The sequence below is a fragment of the Leucoraja erinacea genome, chromosome 37 (genome assembly GCF_028641065.1).
Source record: "Leucoraja erinacea ecotype New England chromosome 37, Leri_hhj_1, whole genome shotgun sequence".
Lineage (NCBI taxonomy): Eukaryota > Metazoa > Chordata > Chondrichthyes > Rajiformes > Rajidae > Leucoraja > Leucoraja erinaceus.
Genome location: NC_073413.1, coordinates 4897076 through 4914632, shown reverse-complemented (window position 1 = coordinate 4914632; position 17557 = coordinate 4897076). Strand labels below are relative to the sequence as shown.

The 17557-nt window shown below is 43.7% G+C and overlaps 1 protein-coding gene across 5 annotated transcripts; it reads left to right on the top strand.

Moving 5' to 3' along the window:
- The first annotated feature begins 355 nt into the window (after window positions 1-355).
- sox10 (SRY-box transcription factor 10) lies at window positions 356-17176 on the top strand. Of its 5 annotated transcripts, none has more exons than XM_055663131.1 (4): window positions 356-1056; window positions 1527-1943; window positions 11014-11270; window positions 13038-17176. In XM_055663131.1, exons 2-4 carry the CDS (start codon window positions 1552-1554, stop codon window positions 13742-13744), a joined length of 1356 nt encoding a protein of 451 aa, XP_055519106.1. In that variant the 5' UTR covers window positions 356-1056; window positions 1527-1551; the 3' UTR covers window positions 13745-17176. The 5 variants fall into 5 exon arrangements, with proteins under 5 accessions (XP_055519106.1, XP_055519107.1, XP_055519105.1 ...); XM_055663130.1 differs by having other exon boundaries at window positions 359-1056; window positions 1495-1943; window positions 13038-17175; XM_055663129.1 differs by having other exon boundaries at window positions 360-1056; window positions 1432-1943; window positions 13038-17175.
- The last annotated feature ends 381 nt before the right edge of the window (window positions 17177-17557 follow it).

The following is a 17557-nucleotide window of genomic DNA, read 5'->3' as shown; positions in this document are numbered from 1 at the left end:
ACTGGCTTTTGACTGAAGAAACACAATGAGATCCAAACCAGAGCAGATGAACCCATGAGTAGACATCATTTTCTCGCATTCACAAAGGCACATTTTTTGGAGAAGCAAAGAGGTAAGGTTAGCAGATCTCTTGCCTCATAGCTCGCATGACCAGGTTAAATCCTGACCTCCCAGAGCTGACGGAGTTTGGAGTGTGGAGTTTGCATGTTCTGCCTGTGACTATGTGATTTTTCTCTGGTCTCCTCGCACAACCCATTGTAGTGCTGAATGGTATGGTTCATTGGTCACTGTAAATTGCCTCTAGGGTGCAGGTGAGTGGTAGAATGGTGTGGAGTTGATGGGAATGTTGGGGGAATTAAGTTAGATTTGTGCAAATGTGTGCTTGATGGCAGGCATAGACTCGGTGAGTCAAAGTTTCCCTACTGTATATCTCTTGCGATCTGTCACTATAACAAGTTTGTACTGATATCGTGCCCACCAACCTTGCCTTGTCATCAAATATATATTGCAAATATCAGGCTTGAAGTTAGATCTCCCAAAGCTTTAGTCCCCTTTAAACCATCTGACGTTCCAGAAAAGAGCAGGAATGGAGATCATGCTGTGATTGCAAGGACTATAGGATCCAAGGACTATAGAATACACTGGGTCTGGGGGCACCAGTCCAAAAGATCACTTCAAATCCAATTAGCAGCAGATTCACCTGCTAACTTAATAGTTCAGATCTTTATAGAAACCGTTTAAAAAATACCAAATGTTTGCACTGCATGCTTTAGGCATTTATTTTTTTCTCTCTCTCTCCCTCTCGGTTTTTTTCTCCCTAAATCCCAAAGCTTCCTTAAAACTTTTTTTTTTGCTAATTCCTCCAGATCAACGCCTTTCATCCCACGGGAGGAGTCGGGCATGGGTCCCTCCCAGTCAGGGGGAGAGAAGCCAATGGATGTAGAGGTCTATCAGAGAGTTTGGCCAATGGAAGTGAGAAGTTGTGCCTTGGGGTCGAGCATCATATTTAAAGGAAGGGCGCAGAGTGCTCCAAAGTTTCCTTTGGTCATATTTCACGTGAGTTTCAGACAGCAGCGCTGATTATTTTTTCTTTGCTTGTTGTATGGTTGTGCAAACACCACGGATCTCCAACCGAGCGGAGAGTTACTGCAGCAGAATCATTTGCACGGCTTTCCTTTTTGTAAATTAAACAAAAACCTTTTTTTTTTTTTTTAAAAAAGCCTCAATGTAAATCAGGGAAAACAAACTTAAAAAAAAAAAAAAAAAAAAAAAAGTTTTCCTGAGAAGTTTTTTGTCGGAGAATTTTGTGGATACGTTACGATCTAACTTTTGACAAATCTTAACTCGCAAAAACAAGTTTGACAACTTTAAAAAGCGCTTTTTTTTCTCTTCCCCCCTCCATCACCCCACCCCCGTTCTGTGTGTCTGCAGACTTTTTTTGTGTGTGAACCTGGAAGAGCGAACAATCATTGTTTCCTTTTTGTTTATCATTAGCAATCATAAAATTCCGGGTTTTGTTTTTAAAGAGAGGGGGAAAATTGGAAAAAAAGAATGACGGATGATCGCAGTGTATCAGACGTGGCTAGCCCGAGAGGCTCTGAGAGTGACTCGGTCCTATCCCCCAGCTCATCCTTTGCGGCGGATGGGGAAGAGAAGTCTCAATTTCAGGCTGGCAACGAGGAGGGGAGTGGGAAGCGAGAGAGCGAGGAAGACAAGTTCCCCCTGTGCATCAGAGAGGCTGTGAGCCAAGTCTTGGAAGGCTACGATTGGACTCTGGTTCCCATGCCTGTCAGAGTCAACGGATCCTCCAAGAGCAAACCTCATGTGAAGAGACCCATGAATGCGTTCATGGTATGGGCTCAGGCGGCACGGAGAAAGTTGGCAGATCAGTACCCACATCTACACAATGCAGAGCTCAGCAAAACACTAGGCAAACTCTGGAGGTGAGTCCTTGAGTGTGTATAAAAACAAACCCTCAGTTCCCCCCCGAGAATCGCAATTGACTTAACACACCGATCCACCATCATTAACAAACTCTCAACTAAAAATCAGACGCTATTACGCACTTGTTGCACTGTTACAATAATAAATATCTTCCCTTATTTTCATGACGGTTTTTTAAATTCTGGATTTAGTATCATATTTTTCAGCTATATGTTGTTAAGGCACATAAAATATGTGAAAACCATGACTTGGAGGGGGAGTAGGAGTTAAAATATTCGGCCTGGTTTTATCGAAATTCTTTAAATTCAGTCGGTCTATCTACTGACTCCCGTATGTAAATGTAAAAGTTGCAAACGATGGAAATACAAAGATACAAAGAAATGTCTCTTACAATTCCTGTTTTTGTTTTCTCTCTCTTGCCTATCTGCGTGTGCTAATTCACTTTTCAAGAACTGTTGACTTGCTGTTTTTAAATGTTTTAACTGGTTGGTGAAAGAATTACTTACTGTTCAATAAAATAAGTTGGACAAAAGAGTTGCAAGTTAACTTTGAATCGCTGGATGGTACTGTACTTGGTAGGAAAAGCTATTGGTTGTGAATGCTCTTGTCTCTTTCAAGCTGTGAAAATTCCCCCCCTTACAATTTTTCCAGGGTGACAAAATTTCAGGGAAAAGATCTGGTGACAATCTTTGCTTTCAACGCTTGGATTTAGATGTGCGGGAGACAAAATGAGAAAGATAACTAAGGATGGACCGAGTGAGATACTGGGGCATTAGATGATTAAACAGGTAGATAGGAATGAGGGAGAAATAGGAGAGGATGGATGGGGAAACAGAGAATCTGGAGACATTGGAAAAATGACAAGTTCAAAAGAGCAGGTTAAAGAGATGGGCAGAACTTGAAATGTATGGGAGAGCAAGGAATATAACAAGACCTTGACTGTGTGGAAGAAAACAAATGATGCGAGGAAGAGCAAAGAGCGGATTACTAGGAAAATAATTAGTGAATACTGAGATGGGGGGGGGGGGGGGGGGGGGGGGTAGTCCGAAACGCACAGGGTAGAGTAACAGATGGAAATATCAGCGCAAGAAAAACTTAATTGTATATAGAGAAAGAACGGCTAAGAAAGAAATGGGTTTGATATGAGGGCGAGGTGGATAATGTGTTGAAGATATGAGTACTATGAATACGGCAAGACATGGTGAAGATCACCCCTTGGTTCCATCACTCTGTATACATTGGTTGTGAATTCAATGGTGGCAATGCCAACTCATTTGAGTAATGTCCCATTAGCAGCAGATGTTGTGGATGGGGAAGATTCCTGCTTCAAGGGGAGATAAAGGTTGGCTGGACACTGGGAGGTTGTGGTGTGGCTGGTTTCATAGGGTTTGTGTAAGTAGCCACAAACTCGGCTGCTTGCTCCCTCGACCCGGGACACTGAGCGGTGCATATTGGAGGTGCTCAGAGGAGCTGGTGGTCTTGTTGATGCAGAGGAGGTCTTTGCCGTTGATCTGACATTTCAGCTGATAAAAATCCATTGAGAGTTCTTGATGAGTATTGCATGATGTTCTGCCAATTCTGATAGCGAAGAACCAAATGTTTGTGACTGGTTCAATCATCTAATGGTCTTTTACCCTCTTGCCTTTCTATTCTCATTTGTACGTGCTGCTGTCTACACGATGTAAACCATGGTTCAAGGGTTAGTTCTCTTCCTTGGCAGATTTGTCTCCACTTGACTAAGTTACCTTACCAGCGTAGTGCTGAGGGAGTGCTGTGTTGCTGGAGATGTGTCTTTTAGATAGATTCCATCTATCGCCTTTGTAGTGGTAAAATATCTTGCTGTGTTATTCAGAGAAACAAGGAAATCGATACTGTCCTTGTCAATACTTAACCGTCAAGCAATCCTCTTGTAAAGTACATTGCTGGTTTCTGAGAAAAAAAATTGCTGCAGTGTTTCCTACATTTCTTCAGAACTTCATTGGCTGTAAAGCTCTTTGAAGGTATGAAAGGTATTTCAAAATTCAAAATAAAAAAGGCACATTTGTTCAGTTCGGATGCTGGCTCCTTACTTGAGATCTGAAGAAGTTTGTTCTTTCTGCTCATGACGGATCTGCAGTGTCTCTCCAAGTCAACAGGTCCGTCTCATCTGGCATCTCATCTGGCCTCCCATGTTCCAAACTCCAGAAACCCCAACTTGTCCAAAATTGCTGCCCGTGTCCTAACTTGCCACCAAGTGCAGTTCGTCTATTGCAATCGTGCCAAGCTAACCAATGTAACAATTTAAAAGTTTTCATCCTTTTCGCATCTGCCACTATCGTGCCCCTCCCTATCTCAGTATCTTCAGCCCTCTGAGATCTCTGCTTCAATTCTGCACCCTTGATCGTCTTAGAATTTAATTGCTCCTTCATTAATGGCCCCGCCTTCTACCGCCTGGCCCCAAAGCTCAATAATTCCCTCCCAAAAAACCATGTGCCTCCCTTTAAGATACCACTTAACAATCAACTCTTTGATTCAGCTGTAGGAAAGATCTGCAGTTGCTGGTTTAAATCGAAGGTAGACACAAAATGCAGGAGTAACTCAGCGGGACAGGCAGCATCTTTGGGGAGAAGGAATGGGTGACGTTTCGGGTCGGGAAGAAGAGTCTCGACCCGAAACGTCACCCATTCCTTCTCTCCGGACATTCTGCCTGTCCCACTGAGTAACTCCAGCATTTTGTGTCTACCTTTGATTCAGCTTTTGGTTTTCTGCCTTAATATCTCCCAATGCATTTCTGACCTTTTTTTTTAGATTAATTACTTTTGAAACACCTGGGAATAGCATTCAACAGCAAAGATACTGTATAAAATGCAGACTTGTTTCACAATAACTGCCTAATAGCACACTGGTGTGTTGCAATGAAGCAACACATTCTCACCTCTGCACTGCTAGCTGTCACTAAATTCTCGTTGCCATACGTAGTATGGTTCTCATGAGGTTGCATGGTTCTGAGGAAAGCTGTTGAGATGGATGGGGGTACAGAGTGTGAACGTAATACCTCCTTGTGGGGTGGGTGAAGGAATCCAGCCAGTTGACCTTCTCCGAACAGCCTTCAACCCACCAGCCAACCTCTTTCCTATCCTTCCTTCCCCATCTACCCACCTGGGCTCAGGCAGGGAATTGGCCTGCACTGTGGAACGTAGAGCAAGATGACCACCCAGCTTCCTGATTTGCAAGAGAAAACCACAGGGTAGGGGTAAAAAAAAAATGGGGGGGGGGGGGGGGGGGGGGGGTGGGATATGAATTGCTCACTAGTGAAATTAAACCTCCAGTTGAAAAATAAACTTGAAGCTATTTATAATCGGGGAAAGTGCAACTGGCGTCTGGCAGCGAGCTGGAGACAGAAATCCGATCTCTGGCTCGTGCTGACAATTCCTGAAACCTCTCGCGGTCGGTGATGTCGTCAGGGATTGAATTGCTGCCTTGTGTCTCCTGGCTGGGATGGGCCAAGTACATGTGGCGAGATGGGCGTGACCAGGAAAGGTACACAGGAAGAGGGAGGGTGTTGGGGCAAAGAAGGAGTCCAGTCGCATTAATCCAGCAGTCACATTTCTTCTCCATCTTTTTCATTCTGGGAGTTTTATTCTGGATTGGAGAGGTGGATCACCTAAGCAGAACATTATTGAATGCGGAACTGAGCGGTTTACCAATTGCCTAAATTGTGAGACTGCAAAAGGCCAATATGATCTCCAATGTAAATTTTGACAAGGGTTCTTTATTTCGTCTACAGGCAACGGGATTCTGTCCAACAGTGGGAAAAAAATATTTATTCCCCCCCCCCCCCCAAATAAAATTCCCTCAGCCCCAATTAGAGAGAAGGCCTTTGTTACCTCCAGTCGTAACTATTCCAGAATTCTCCTGGCTGCCGTCCCACATTCCAATCTCCATAAACTTGAACTCATCCAAATCCGAGATCTTTGAGTTACTTGAATTTTTGATCATCACCAAACATCACTACTCTTCCGCTAGCAGTTGTGCCTTCAGCTGCCGAGACCCTGGGTCTTGTAACCTTTCCACCTGCTCTACTTTTTGTACTTAAACCTAACTCTGACCACACTTTTTGTCCACATTCTGATGTTTTGTCCACATTCTGATTATTCAGTGTCTGTTTTTTTGCGAATGTTCCTGTATCTATCAATACATGTTATTTGTTAAGGTGTTGGTGGGTATTTCCAACACACAGATATACTCATGGCCTTTTACATATTGCCGTCTGTGGTAAAGTCCCCGTGTACTTTTTACTGATTGTACTTGCGAACTCTGTGCCAACTGTTTGCCACCTACTTTTTACCCAGAAATTGAGGGAGCATTTGATGCATTTACCGACTCCATCTGGTACTAGTTGGAGCTGTTGACTGGGTGGGTTTAGCAGTGTGAGGTGGGATAGGCGAGGGAGACCAGAACAATGGGGATGTGGGTGCTGGCATGATTTTTAATTTTTTTTAAACCGTTGCCTTCAATGTCATCTCAGTGTATGGCACAGGAATGCTGCTTAGACACAGGACAAATCCTCCCACTGTCCAGCGTATACACTTTTGCTTTGAATGTATCTCAGAGAGTAGATGGGGATCTATTTTCTTGTATTTGTCAGGATGTGAACTATTGTGGCAAAGCCAACATTCCTACTTACCCAGTGAAAAGGTAATGAGTTAACTTAAACTGCTCCAGTCCTTCTGGTATGGGCACTCGCACCTCTGCCCAGCACCATTTTGTCATAAATTGAAATCGAGTATTTGCAATGTATTCTACTGGTATAATTTAAATGAATAATTTTAGAGCAGTTTATGGAGGCGAGTCGTATAGCGGCCCAGACTAGAAAGGGACAACAAATTCCATTCCCCTACAATGTATGTGAACCAAAGGCAAAATCTTCAGGGTCACCTTTCACTGATCCCTCCCCCTGTATTTTCAAATTTAATTGTAACTTCTAGTAACCAGAGTCAGGGTGAGATATTGGGGCCGTCTGAAACTTTGATTTTCAGAAGGCAGGAAAGGGTTAAAGGTCAGTGTAATTTTTATTGGTTGTAGTCTCAAAGATTTTGGATATGTCAGAAAGTGGCTACTTTTGCTGATATTAATTTACAGAGAAAAGGAGTGTAGGAGTGATGGGATAAGAATTCTCGGCTCTGGCGCCAGTTCAGGGTCACAGATCTCCTTGCAAGAACATCATTCAAATAAAACTTTTCTTTTTTATTCTCCCTCAGACCTCGGCAGTGGAATGGTTAGATCAAAGCAGAGAGTCCAGCAACAGTGGGGCAGCCAGCGCCACTTGTGATAAAATCACACCTGTGCGCATCCACGGACATGGTCTCACTCACTCACCCCAGGGCATACTCCTGCGCACATGCAATTTTTCTCTCACGTGCCCACCTCTCTTTAACATGTTGGATAGTATTAGAAACGTTTATAACTTAAAATGGAATGGCTCAGAGAAAGGTGTCTGGACGGGAAAAAAAAATGCTCAGTGATTCATTTGTTAACTTGTCTTGCCCAACTTACCAGCACCCTGTTGGTTTAACACTGGCTCCTTTGGATTTAAAATCCAAAATTCTTGCATTCCTCTGGCCTTCTGAGCAATCCCTGATTTTAAAACCTTCCACCACTGGCAGCCGAAACTTCAGCCGACTGAGCCCTAACTTTTTGAATTTGCCAACAGGCCCCCAAACCCATCTAGCACACTCTCCTCCTCCAAGACATCCTTGAAAGCTAGTTCTCACCCACATTCATAATTACTCTCTGAAATTTTAGTTTGGAATTTTTAAATTTGGGAACACAATAAACAATATATTATTTTTGATGCATGACTCCTCAGGATATTGCTAACCAAGCAGAGCACAAAATGTTAAGGTTATTTCGGGGTTTAAATCTTATCAATTGCCCGTGAGCAGCAATGTAAATAATACCCCTTCAAGAAAGCAGTTAAATGCTAAAATCAGAAGGATAACAGATGACCAAACTTTTGGTGGCCTTTTACTGGTCCTGTGCAAAAAAGGGCAGAAAATTGAAGGCTTAACATAAGGACAAATCATTGGCATGTGCCCATAATGTTCCTTTTTTGCCTGGCCCCTTTTCTGTATCTCCAAAGCAAAAATATTGTGATTTCTAGTACTGGGTGGGTTAACTGTTCAGTACCCCTCCCCTCCCAGAGACATCACTGAGTTCCTCCAAATACTCCTGTCTATAATCCAGCCTATTCTCCCGGAGCCTGTACTAACTGAGATCTGCACTCGGATGCAATATTAAACCAAGACCCCATCCACTCTCTCAGCAGAATATTTCTTGGGAGTTCTCCCTTGGCTGATACTTATCATTTAGACAAGGTCATTGACAGTTTGCCACTTTACATTTTATGGGATCTTGCTATGCACCTAAATTCCATTTCAGATGTGCTTTATTAATGGTAAAGCAATTTGAGACAGATTGTGTAAGGTATTGTACAAATCGCTTTTCTTTTTAAATCATTCTAAGTGCATAGGTGAAGAGTTGGTCTGTCCTCTGTTATAGTTGCCACTCCACCCTTGGTCGCCTTTATCTTTCTCTCCTCTCTTGTTTCAATGATCAGATTATTTAATCCCACACTGCACTCCACTGCAGTTCCTTAAGCATTTTAAGAACATTCTTACAACTTTGCTGTCTCTACTGTTGTCACGCCTATTTACCCCGTCTGCTCCTCCTGGTTGTTTCTCCTTATTGAATAACCTGTGGATCTTTCTCACATGCATCAAAATTGGATTTAATGTTGCTTACATGCACATTAGCTAAATTATAAATGGCATTGTAAATTCCTGAATTAAAGGGTCTGAGAGACAGCTATCAATGTACAGATATTTCCCCAAGAAAAAGACCAAGAATCCAATCAGTACATTATTTATTTCCAGGAGAGTGTAAAGGGAGACACTGGTGTCTGCATCTCGGAGAGGGAGAGACTTCTTAAAGGTTGGAAATACCAAATGGTGAACAGTTAATCTTCCTGAGTAAGAAGGAACTAGGATGCATCTGATGGAACGAGGACTCTGGGGGGGCCTCGTCATTGTTTTGCTATCACTCTCACCTAGAGGATCTCAAAAACTCCAGTGAGTGTGGGAGGTGTCTACCTTCTTGTGGATATAAATAGACTATTTTGTGAAATTTCCTAAATGAACATGTTCCTTGCATTAGCCACATTGCCCTTTTGGATAACACAGACCTGCCTATGTAGCTCACTGTTTATATTGTCTACCAGGCAAAACTGGGCTGGCCTAACCCACCCAGTTTCAGGAAGTTTGGTTATGTAGCTTTAATAATGCTTAATTCCAATGTGTATGAGATCATTCTGAGTAACTTGTTGGGTGTGCTCCTGGTCTGAATTCCAACCCATGGTCTTGGGTACTAGGCCTGGCCTGAATCTAGGCTAAATGTTTGAGTTAGGAGGACAACTTGCATTAATTGTCTGAGGTATTTCTTTAAGTCTAGTCAGTATTAATGCCTGAAATGCTGCAGACTAGGGATGGTGCTTATGTATGGTGATAGTCTTGCTGAGCTGTATGCAAAAAAAAGTATTTCACTGTACATTGGTACACATGATAGTAAAGAAACCATTGAACCATTCAATTTATGCTCGGCAAGATCAAAAAATAACATGATTAGGTAACCCCTTCTAGTGAAGTTGGCTGAAGAATAAAAGTTGGCCAGGACAGTGAGAACTGCCCTGCTATTTAAAATGGCACTCCAGAATATTTAATTTACAACCAAACCCGAGCCTTGGATTGGTGTCTCCACCAGAGCAGGGCACTCCAGCAGTGCAGTATCATGTGGTGAATTAAACATGCCACCTTCTGACGTGAGCCACAGCTGATTAAAGATTCTCCTGCTTCTTGTTCGGGTTGCAACCCTACTCTTTGATACTAATGGGAATCAGAAGAGTTGGTTCGTGAATTCTGACAACTGTCTGTCCCGCTGCATTTTCTTTGTTGCGCGCATGTAAAATAGTAATCATTTTCTGAAAGAGAAGGGAGGTGCACTGTATAACTGGGATCACAGAAGGTTGTTCAGCCCATCATGTCGGAATTGCCCCATTAAAAAAAAAACTCCATAATTTAGCCCATTTTCCATTTCCTGCAGGCATGTTTATTTTATTTTCAGTTATTCATCCAAGTTCCCTTTTGCTAGTTCCGATTAAACTGCTTGCAATGTATTTCAGATCACTACAACTTGTTGAATGAAAATATTTCTCTTCGTCTTCCAGGCTGGTTCTTCTGCCAGTTTCCCTAAATCCGTATATTTCCTAACTCCTACCATTGGCAAAAGCTTCTCCTCATTTATAATATCAAAATTGACCCATTTTAAACTGATCTGTAAGGAGAACAACATGGATATTACTCTTACTGAAGAAGTCCTGTCTTTTATTAAAACAATATAACGGGGGGGGAGGGGGTGAAGAGGGTGAAGAGGATGAAGAGGATGGTGTCAGTGATGTCTACTAACTGAAAGGCCGGTGAAAGAGGACCTGCATTTCTACATCAAATTTCAACATATTCTAAATCACCAACATAGAATATTAGGCAGTGACACTGCATTAGTGATACATTGTCCCAAAAAAAGTTGGAGGTGAACTCCTGCTCTTTGAATAGCAGCCGTAGGATTTTTGACAAAACATCTGAAGTTAGAAAAGTCCTTAGAATGTCTCGCCTCCAATATTACAGAGCTCCCTCACCACTACTAGAAGTGTTAGCCTGGATTATGGTGCGCAAACCTCAGGAGTGGGATTTGAAACCAGAACCTTTTGACTCTGACAAAAGTGCAAGCCACTTGTTCCTCATGGTTTCAACATGCACAAGTATTTGGAGAGACAATTTCAGTGGTAATAGGAAAGAGCAAGATGAAATATGATAAAAGTGACATCTAACATATTGCCAGCATACAATACAATACGGTTTTATTCGTCACATTGCACATTAAGTGCAAGTGAAATGAATGTACAATGTATTGAATGGTATCCTCCCGTGCCTTACTTGAAGAGCCTCAAAACTATTTATTTTCCACTGTTTGCTGCAGGTTACTAAATGAGAACGATAAAAGACCCTTTGTGGAAGAGGCAGAACGACTGCGATCCCAGCATAAGAAAGACCACCCTGATTACAAGTACCAGCCACGTCGACGAAAGAACATGAAACCTGGCCAAGGTGATGCTGATGCCCACCCAGAGGACAGCCACATCTCCTCTGTCCAGCCCCACTACAAGGCTGTGCCTCAAGACCGTGGGCGCACAGCTGGGGGCTCCCCACTTGCAGAGGGCCATGGTGAGCACACAGGTGATGCTTTCTCTTTTGGTGTTACTGTGGCTCTGGCCACATTCCTGAACCTGATTCTTTAAAAACCTGCACTGGTCACAAATTATTACAAGCAGTCAAGGTCCTGAGGGTAGGAGCATCAATCTATTCTTGGCATTTATGGCCCATCTGAAGACCGTACACCCAATATTTAATTCCTATTGTCTGCCCAACCGTGAAGGTATATCTAGCCATCAAACATTCCAATATTTGTCATGAAAAGTGACATCTTATTTGTGGTAAAGTTAAGGACACTTGTCAATGAATATAAATTTAGTCTTTTTTTTTATGGAGTGCATTTGGCTCATGGTCCTAGCTCCATGGTAGTCTCAACTCTCACCCCATGCCCATTTATCTACTGTTATATACTCAATGACATTTGTTAAATTCCCTCTTTCAACATGACTAACTCAGCTGCAGAAACCTTATGATGCTGAAAGAATTTGCTGCTTCACATTTTTATACCTTGAATTGCCTTCCCTGTTTTTATTTTTAATTTACTTTTGGAATGTTGGCATCCTGGCAAGGCCAGTAATTGTTGCCCATCTCTAACTGCCCCATGGAAAAAGTGTGGACTGCTTCTCCCATCTGCTGATGGATAGGTAATTCCAGGATTTAAGCCCAGCAGCAATGTAGCAAGGATAGTTCTGAGTGGGGATGGTACTTAACTTAAAGGGAAACCTGCAGCTAGCTGAAGGTCTTTCCCTGTGCCTGCTATTCTGTCCTTCTTGGCAGTATGGGTCACTGAATTAGTAGGTGATGTTGGAGTAGCTTAGGTGAGTAACTGCAGTACAATTTTGTAGACATACACTACAACCATTGTGTGCTGGCAGTAGTGAGACTGCATGTTTAGGTTGGTGGGTGAGATACCAATCAAGACTGCTTTCCTGGATGGTGTTCAACTTTGTGTTGTTGGAGCTGCCCTCAAACAAACAAGTGAAAGGCTCCTTATTAGTACCTTGTGAAAGACTTTGGGAAGCTTTTTACTATTGCAAGGTACCCGACTATGACCAAAATGTTGACGCTTGGTATGAATCCAGTGAATCTAAACTTTTTTTTTTTCCATTGCTTTAATATGGTTTCCATAATGGGTTGCCCATTCTTCTTCTTCTTTTGCCAACTGTGACATTTTGCCAGTGCTCTGGACATTATTTTAATCCTCCAATATTTATGCTTGGGTATTTTGTTGTTGTCCCACATAAAATAAATGTGTAGTTGGTGTGAAACTGCATTTGCCACACATCTGCCCATTCGTCACACTTATGATGCAACTTAGCTGCCCAAACCTATTCAATAATGGCCGAACTGTGACTGAACTGTTTTGACCCACCTTTCCCGTTCCCTTACATTTAGTTAAAAGTTATCAATCTGAGAATTAAAAGTTGCAATTAAACTAACATTGATAGTCCATGAAAGAGATCCAAATGTATATATTTTTTATCTTCGCTCTGTAAAGCTTGGCTCTAATTTTCACTCTCCAACCAGCACCATCAGATCTTCGGGACTTAATCAAATTACCAGTTAACCTAAATTCCTGAAGATACAAGATGTTGTTTAAACTATCATTTCTGGAATCCGAGTAACGCTCTGACCCTTCTCCAATTCTTTCTTCCTGGCATGCTTCTTGTGCAACCAGGACTATGCACAAATGTAGCATGAATTATTTCCAAACCGCTCGCATGTCATCTTGATTTCCCTATATTTTGTTCCAGGGTCTGAAGGTTTTGTTCATTTGCTTCTCTTCAACAGGCCAGAACCACGGCCCCCCAACTCCCCCCACCACACCCAAGACGGAGATGCAGCCCGGAAAAGCTGAGGGGAAACGGGAGGGACGCCCGTTGGTAGAGGGAGGCAAACCTCACATCGATTTCGGCAACATGGACATCGGGGATCTCAGCCACGACGTTATGTCCAACATGGAGACCTTCGATGTCCATGAGTTCGACCAGTACCTGCCGCCCAACGGGCATCCCAGCCACGGGCAAGCCCTGGGCGCCGGGGCTTATGGTGGAAACTACGGGCTGGGGGGAGCACTAGCCGGCGGCCATTCCGCCTGGATCTCCAAGCAACACGCTGGCTCCTCGGCTTCCTCGGGCCCGTCCGCCGCCTCGGCCGAATCCAAAACCCAGATCAAGACAGAGCAGTCCCACCCGAGCCATTACTCGGAGCAGCAACACTCCTCGGCACAGATCACTTACACTTCCCTCAGCCTCCCACACTACGGCACGGCCTTCCCCAGCATCACCAGGTCCCAGTTCGAGTACCCCGAGCACCAGGCCACCGGCCCTTACTACAGCCCGTCCGCCCAGACCCCCGGACTCTACACCGCCTTCTCCTACATGGGCGCCTCTCAGCGCCCCCTCTACACGTCCATCAGCGACCCCCAGTCGGTGCCCCAGTCCCGCAGCCCTACCCATTGGGAGCAGCCCGTTTACACAACGCTCACACGCCCATAAACCAACCCCCCATCACCATCCACCCCCACCCACCCACCACGGGGGCCCGCCCGCCATTTTAATTTTGCACCTGAAGCATTCAACGAAAAAATAAATCAGAAATACGCGACTTAAACTAAATAAAACAACAAAAACACACATACACACTAACAATCTGGACGTACGGTTCCGACGAGCGGCTCGCGAATATTCCCCCCGCGTGTCTGGATGGAGCAGAGGTTTTTCCCGCCCATGGACAAGAGGGACGAGGCCGAGCCGGCGCCATGTTCGTCCGTCCGTCCGTCAAGCGACGGTTATGTGAAGACGTTCGGCCATAGGTTTCCCTTCTTCCCAACCCCCCCTCCCCTCCCCGTTATAAAGTCTCTCGCAAAAATTAACAAACAAAGACAAGCTTTCCAAATATGAAACAAAAAACAAAAAAAGAGACCGTTTCTATCGTGCTCGAGGCGTCGATGATCGCGTGGGCGCGGTGACTGGAACCCGTCGCCCGCTCAACATGTCCACCCCGCCCGATTGAGGGACCGCCAACTCTCCACGCTCCAACCCGGGAAGCCCTTCAAGCCTGCTTTATTGCTTCAACATGCGAGTAAATGTCGTTTTAGTTCGTTTTCTTAACCCTGCTTAACTCTCGCAGGCTTGCCGCTTGGTTTAACCAGGGGGCATGAAAAGTGTTCACCGTTGCTAACATTGTGTGTGTGTGTGTGTGTTGTGTATGCTCGCCATGGCGACCTGGTGGGGTGGAGAACCTGTACATAGGTTTTAAGAGACTTTCTGCCTCGTTATTTTGTTCTCCGAGGTGTAGCAGAATCCACAGTGTAAAATGCACAGAGCAAGACTCTTCCTGTAGATTCAATGCCGTCTGCTCTCGTCAATTTGTGGAGGGTGGAGGAGGTTTGACTGCCCATTTGTGGAGGAGGTTTGACTGTCCATTTTAGCTAGGTGTAAACGGATAATTATTGATTAGCCGTTTTTTTGTTTCGCCTCCGTGAGAACCCGCTCCTGTGATGGTGTCTTGGCCATTTAAGACTTGCAGGAGGCCTTATCTTGGGTTTGGCAACCCTTCCTGGTAAACCCAAGGACTGAAGGTAGATCTCCCAAGTGCTTTCAGCAAATCTGGGAGAAACATTATAGGGATGTTTAAACAGCAATATGGATTTTTTTTGTTCGTAAGTTTTGTTATCACACAAATATTGGCGATGGGGTGGGAAATGGAGGAGGAAGCCTCTTTGACTTGTCGAATCAAAACGAACAATTGGCCCCGAGGAAAATGCAACAAGGTACTCTGTGACTCTTGGCATTTTGGATTAGGCCTGAATAGACCTGGTTTGTACTGTGACATCTGGTGAAGTGGAGACGCAAGTAGTTGGAGTCATTATCTAGTTGCAAACAACAGATCACACATCTCTTTGAGAAGTTAAGTACAGGGAGGCATGTAGAATCTTCACAAGTTGAACAAAGTACTCCTTAATTTATTTAACACTTTTTTTATATATACGTAAAGTGATTTGGGATTAATGACTGAAAGATTGAGAGCCCAAATCCTACCATGCTGATTTTGAGAACCAAGAAATGTAAAGTATATTTCAGTGATCACGAAATAATCTGTGTGAGTTTTGTTTTTAACATCAATCTGCCTTTTGGGGCACGAAGTCTGCTGGTTAAGTGACTTCAGCTCCGCACCAAATGTTGACTTAAAGTTATACTTATATTGGGATGGGCAATAAATGTCAACCTTGCCGGAGTTGAATTAATGTAGGACTCGGCTCAAGGTAGCTTCGGCTAGGCTCTGTTGATCCACCTCTAATTATATTGCTCAACCTGTCAATTTTCTAGCTTGCCTCCCAGAAGTCATTTGAGGAATTGGAAAAAGCAGAAATAATGTTAAGAAAATTGTTGGTTCTCCTCCTCCTGCCAAACTGCCCTTGGGGCTTATTAGAATAGCTCATGTATCCCTGGCCCATAGATCTTAAAGATAAACTTTGAGCAGTTCCTCAAAGTGGGTGCCCTATTTTCCAACAAGTGGGACAAATCAGATTAAGCTTCTTCCATAACTGTACAAGAATTAGACCAGATTACCATTGCTATGGGGACTGTGCTGGTTGCCCCCATGGTCCAATGGTTGGAAATCTTGGCAGTTGTGGTAAGGGATATATATTTTTTTGTAGCTTTTAAAGAACATTGTTGCTTATTTTGTTGAATATATTTTATTTAATTATCCTAATTTTAATGGCAGGATTCTTCCCGCCTCAATCCCTACACATTTGGCAGCCATTTGGAACCTGTGACAGAGATCGATATTGGTGTTTTGGTGAAGGTTACTGATCAATTGTTTTTGGGACCTCATCCTCATTGGGGTAGCTCTCTAAGGAATGGGAATAATCATTGATAACCATCACCCAGACAGATCCCTTATAATTCCAACCTTTGGTCTGGCATTGAATTGGATAAACTCAGTTGGATATATCTCCAAGTGCTTCAGGCTAATATGTGGAATAATTGGCATGCTCATATTACAGGAGAAACCAATTCAGTGTGTAAAGCTCCCTGAAAGAGCCTTTCAATTAGTCCCACACGTTTGTAAGTTCATATTTCATGATCTTGCAAGTGTTTCCTATGGCAGGCATTTATGCAATTCATTAATAAAACTGGTTCAGTTGTCTTTTCAGACAGTGTGTACCAGATTACAACAACTTGCTGCATGGAAGTGGGGGAGAAAACAAATATTTCCATCTGCCCTCTAATGGTTTGCTCCGTCAACTTTAACTTGTCCCATTTCATTCCTAATAATCCTGCCATTGGAAAAAGCTCTTCATTCTGAGTGCCTCTATCAAATCTCCTCATAACCTTCTCTGCTCTGAAGTGAACAACCCTACATTCTCCAGGCTCTCCTCATAACCAAAGTCTGCCATTATGCAGATGGGTTTGAAATGGGTCTAGATCGCCTCTCTTCCAAATTTGGTTTTGCAGTGCTATGGTTGGTGCTGCACTGCAGATGTTCATAGCCTCAGTTCAAATGGAAAGAATGGCGACTTGGATGAACTACCAAGTATGTTTGGGGGAAAAGGAGAGAGCAGGGAACATTTCAGGATCAGTTTATATATTTCTTTATCCAATTTGGGGGAATATTTATACAGGCAAGCTGAAATCTCTGAACGATGTTTCATTGAGGCCATTAGACCCCGATCTTGTGTTGGTGTCTGCATGTGCATGTTGAATTTTATTCTTCAGATCTTGATTTGATTTTGAAAAGCCCATCTTTTTTTTGTTTTGTTTTAAGGGATTCTTTTTGCCTAGAACCTATTGTCCCTTTTTTTCTGCTTTTGCTTTCCCGAAAGATACCAAGCGGGCTTCCTCCTGCAGATCTCAGGGCTGCATGGGGTCCTGACAATGGGAGGGAGGGAGGGAGGATCTGCGAGCGGATCCTCAATGGGGAGGTGTGGGGGGGAGGGAGGGGGGGGGGGGGGTGGGGGGAGGGAAGGGATGGGGAGCAGGTCTATGATATCACGGGATTTCTAACATTATTTATTACTGTTTCTGCACCCATGGTGTCGGGCCCAGGGAAGTTAGGGAACGCTCTCTGTCAGAAGGTTCTTTCCAACGGGTGGGCTGGAGGGATGATTTGTTAATATTTGCGTATTGGGCTGATGGTTTGGAAATACCCAAACTCCTCCCCCACCCAATGCACTCCATGGAAAGAAGGGGGAAATGTAGTTTTCCCACTGGGAGTTCTTTCTTTCCATATTCCTGGAATAACTGGAAACAGATGCTGCCCTTTGGTTTCCTCAAAGGTGCATGATCAGGGTGAGACGATGA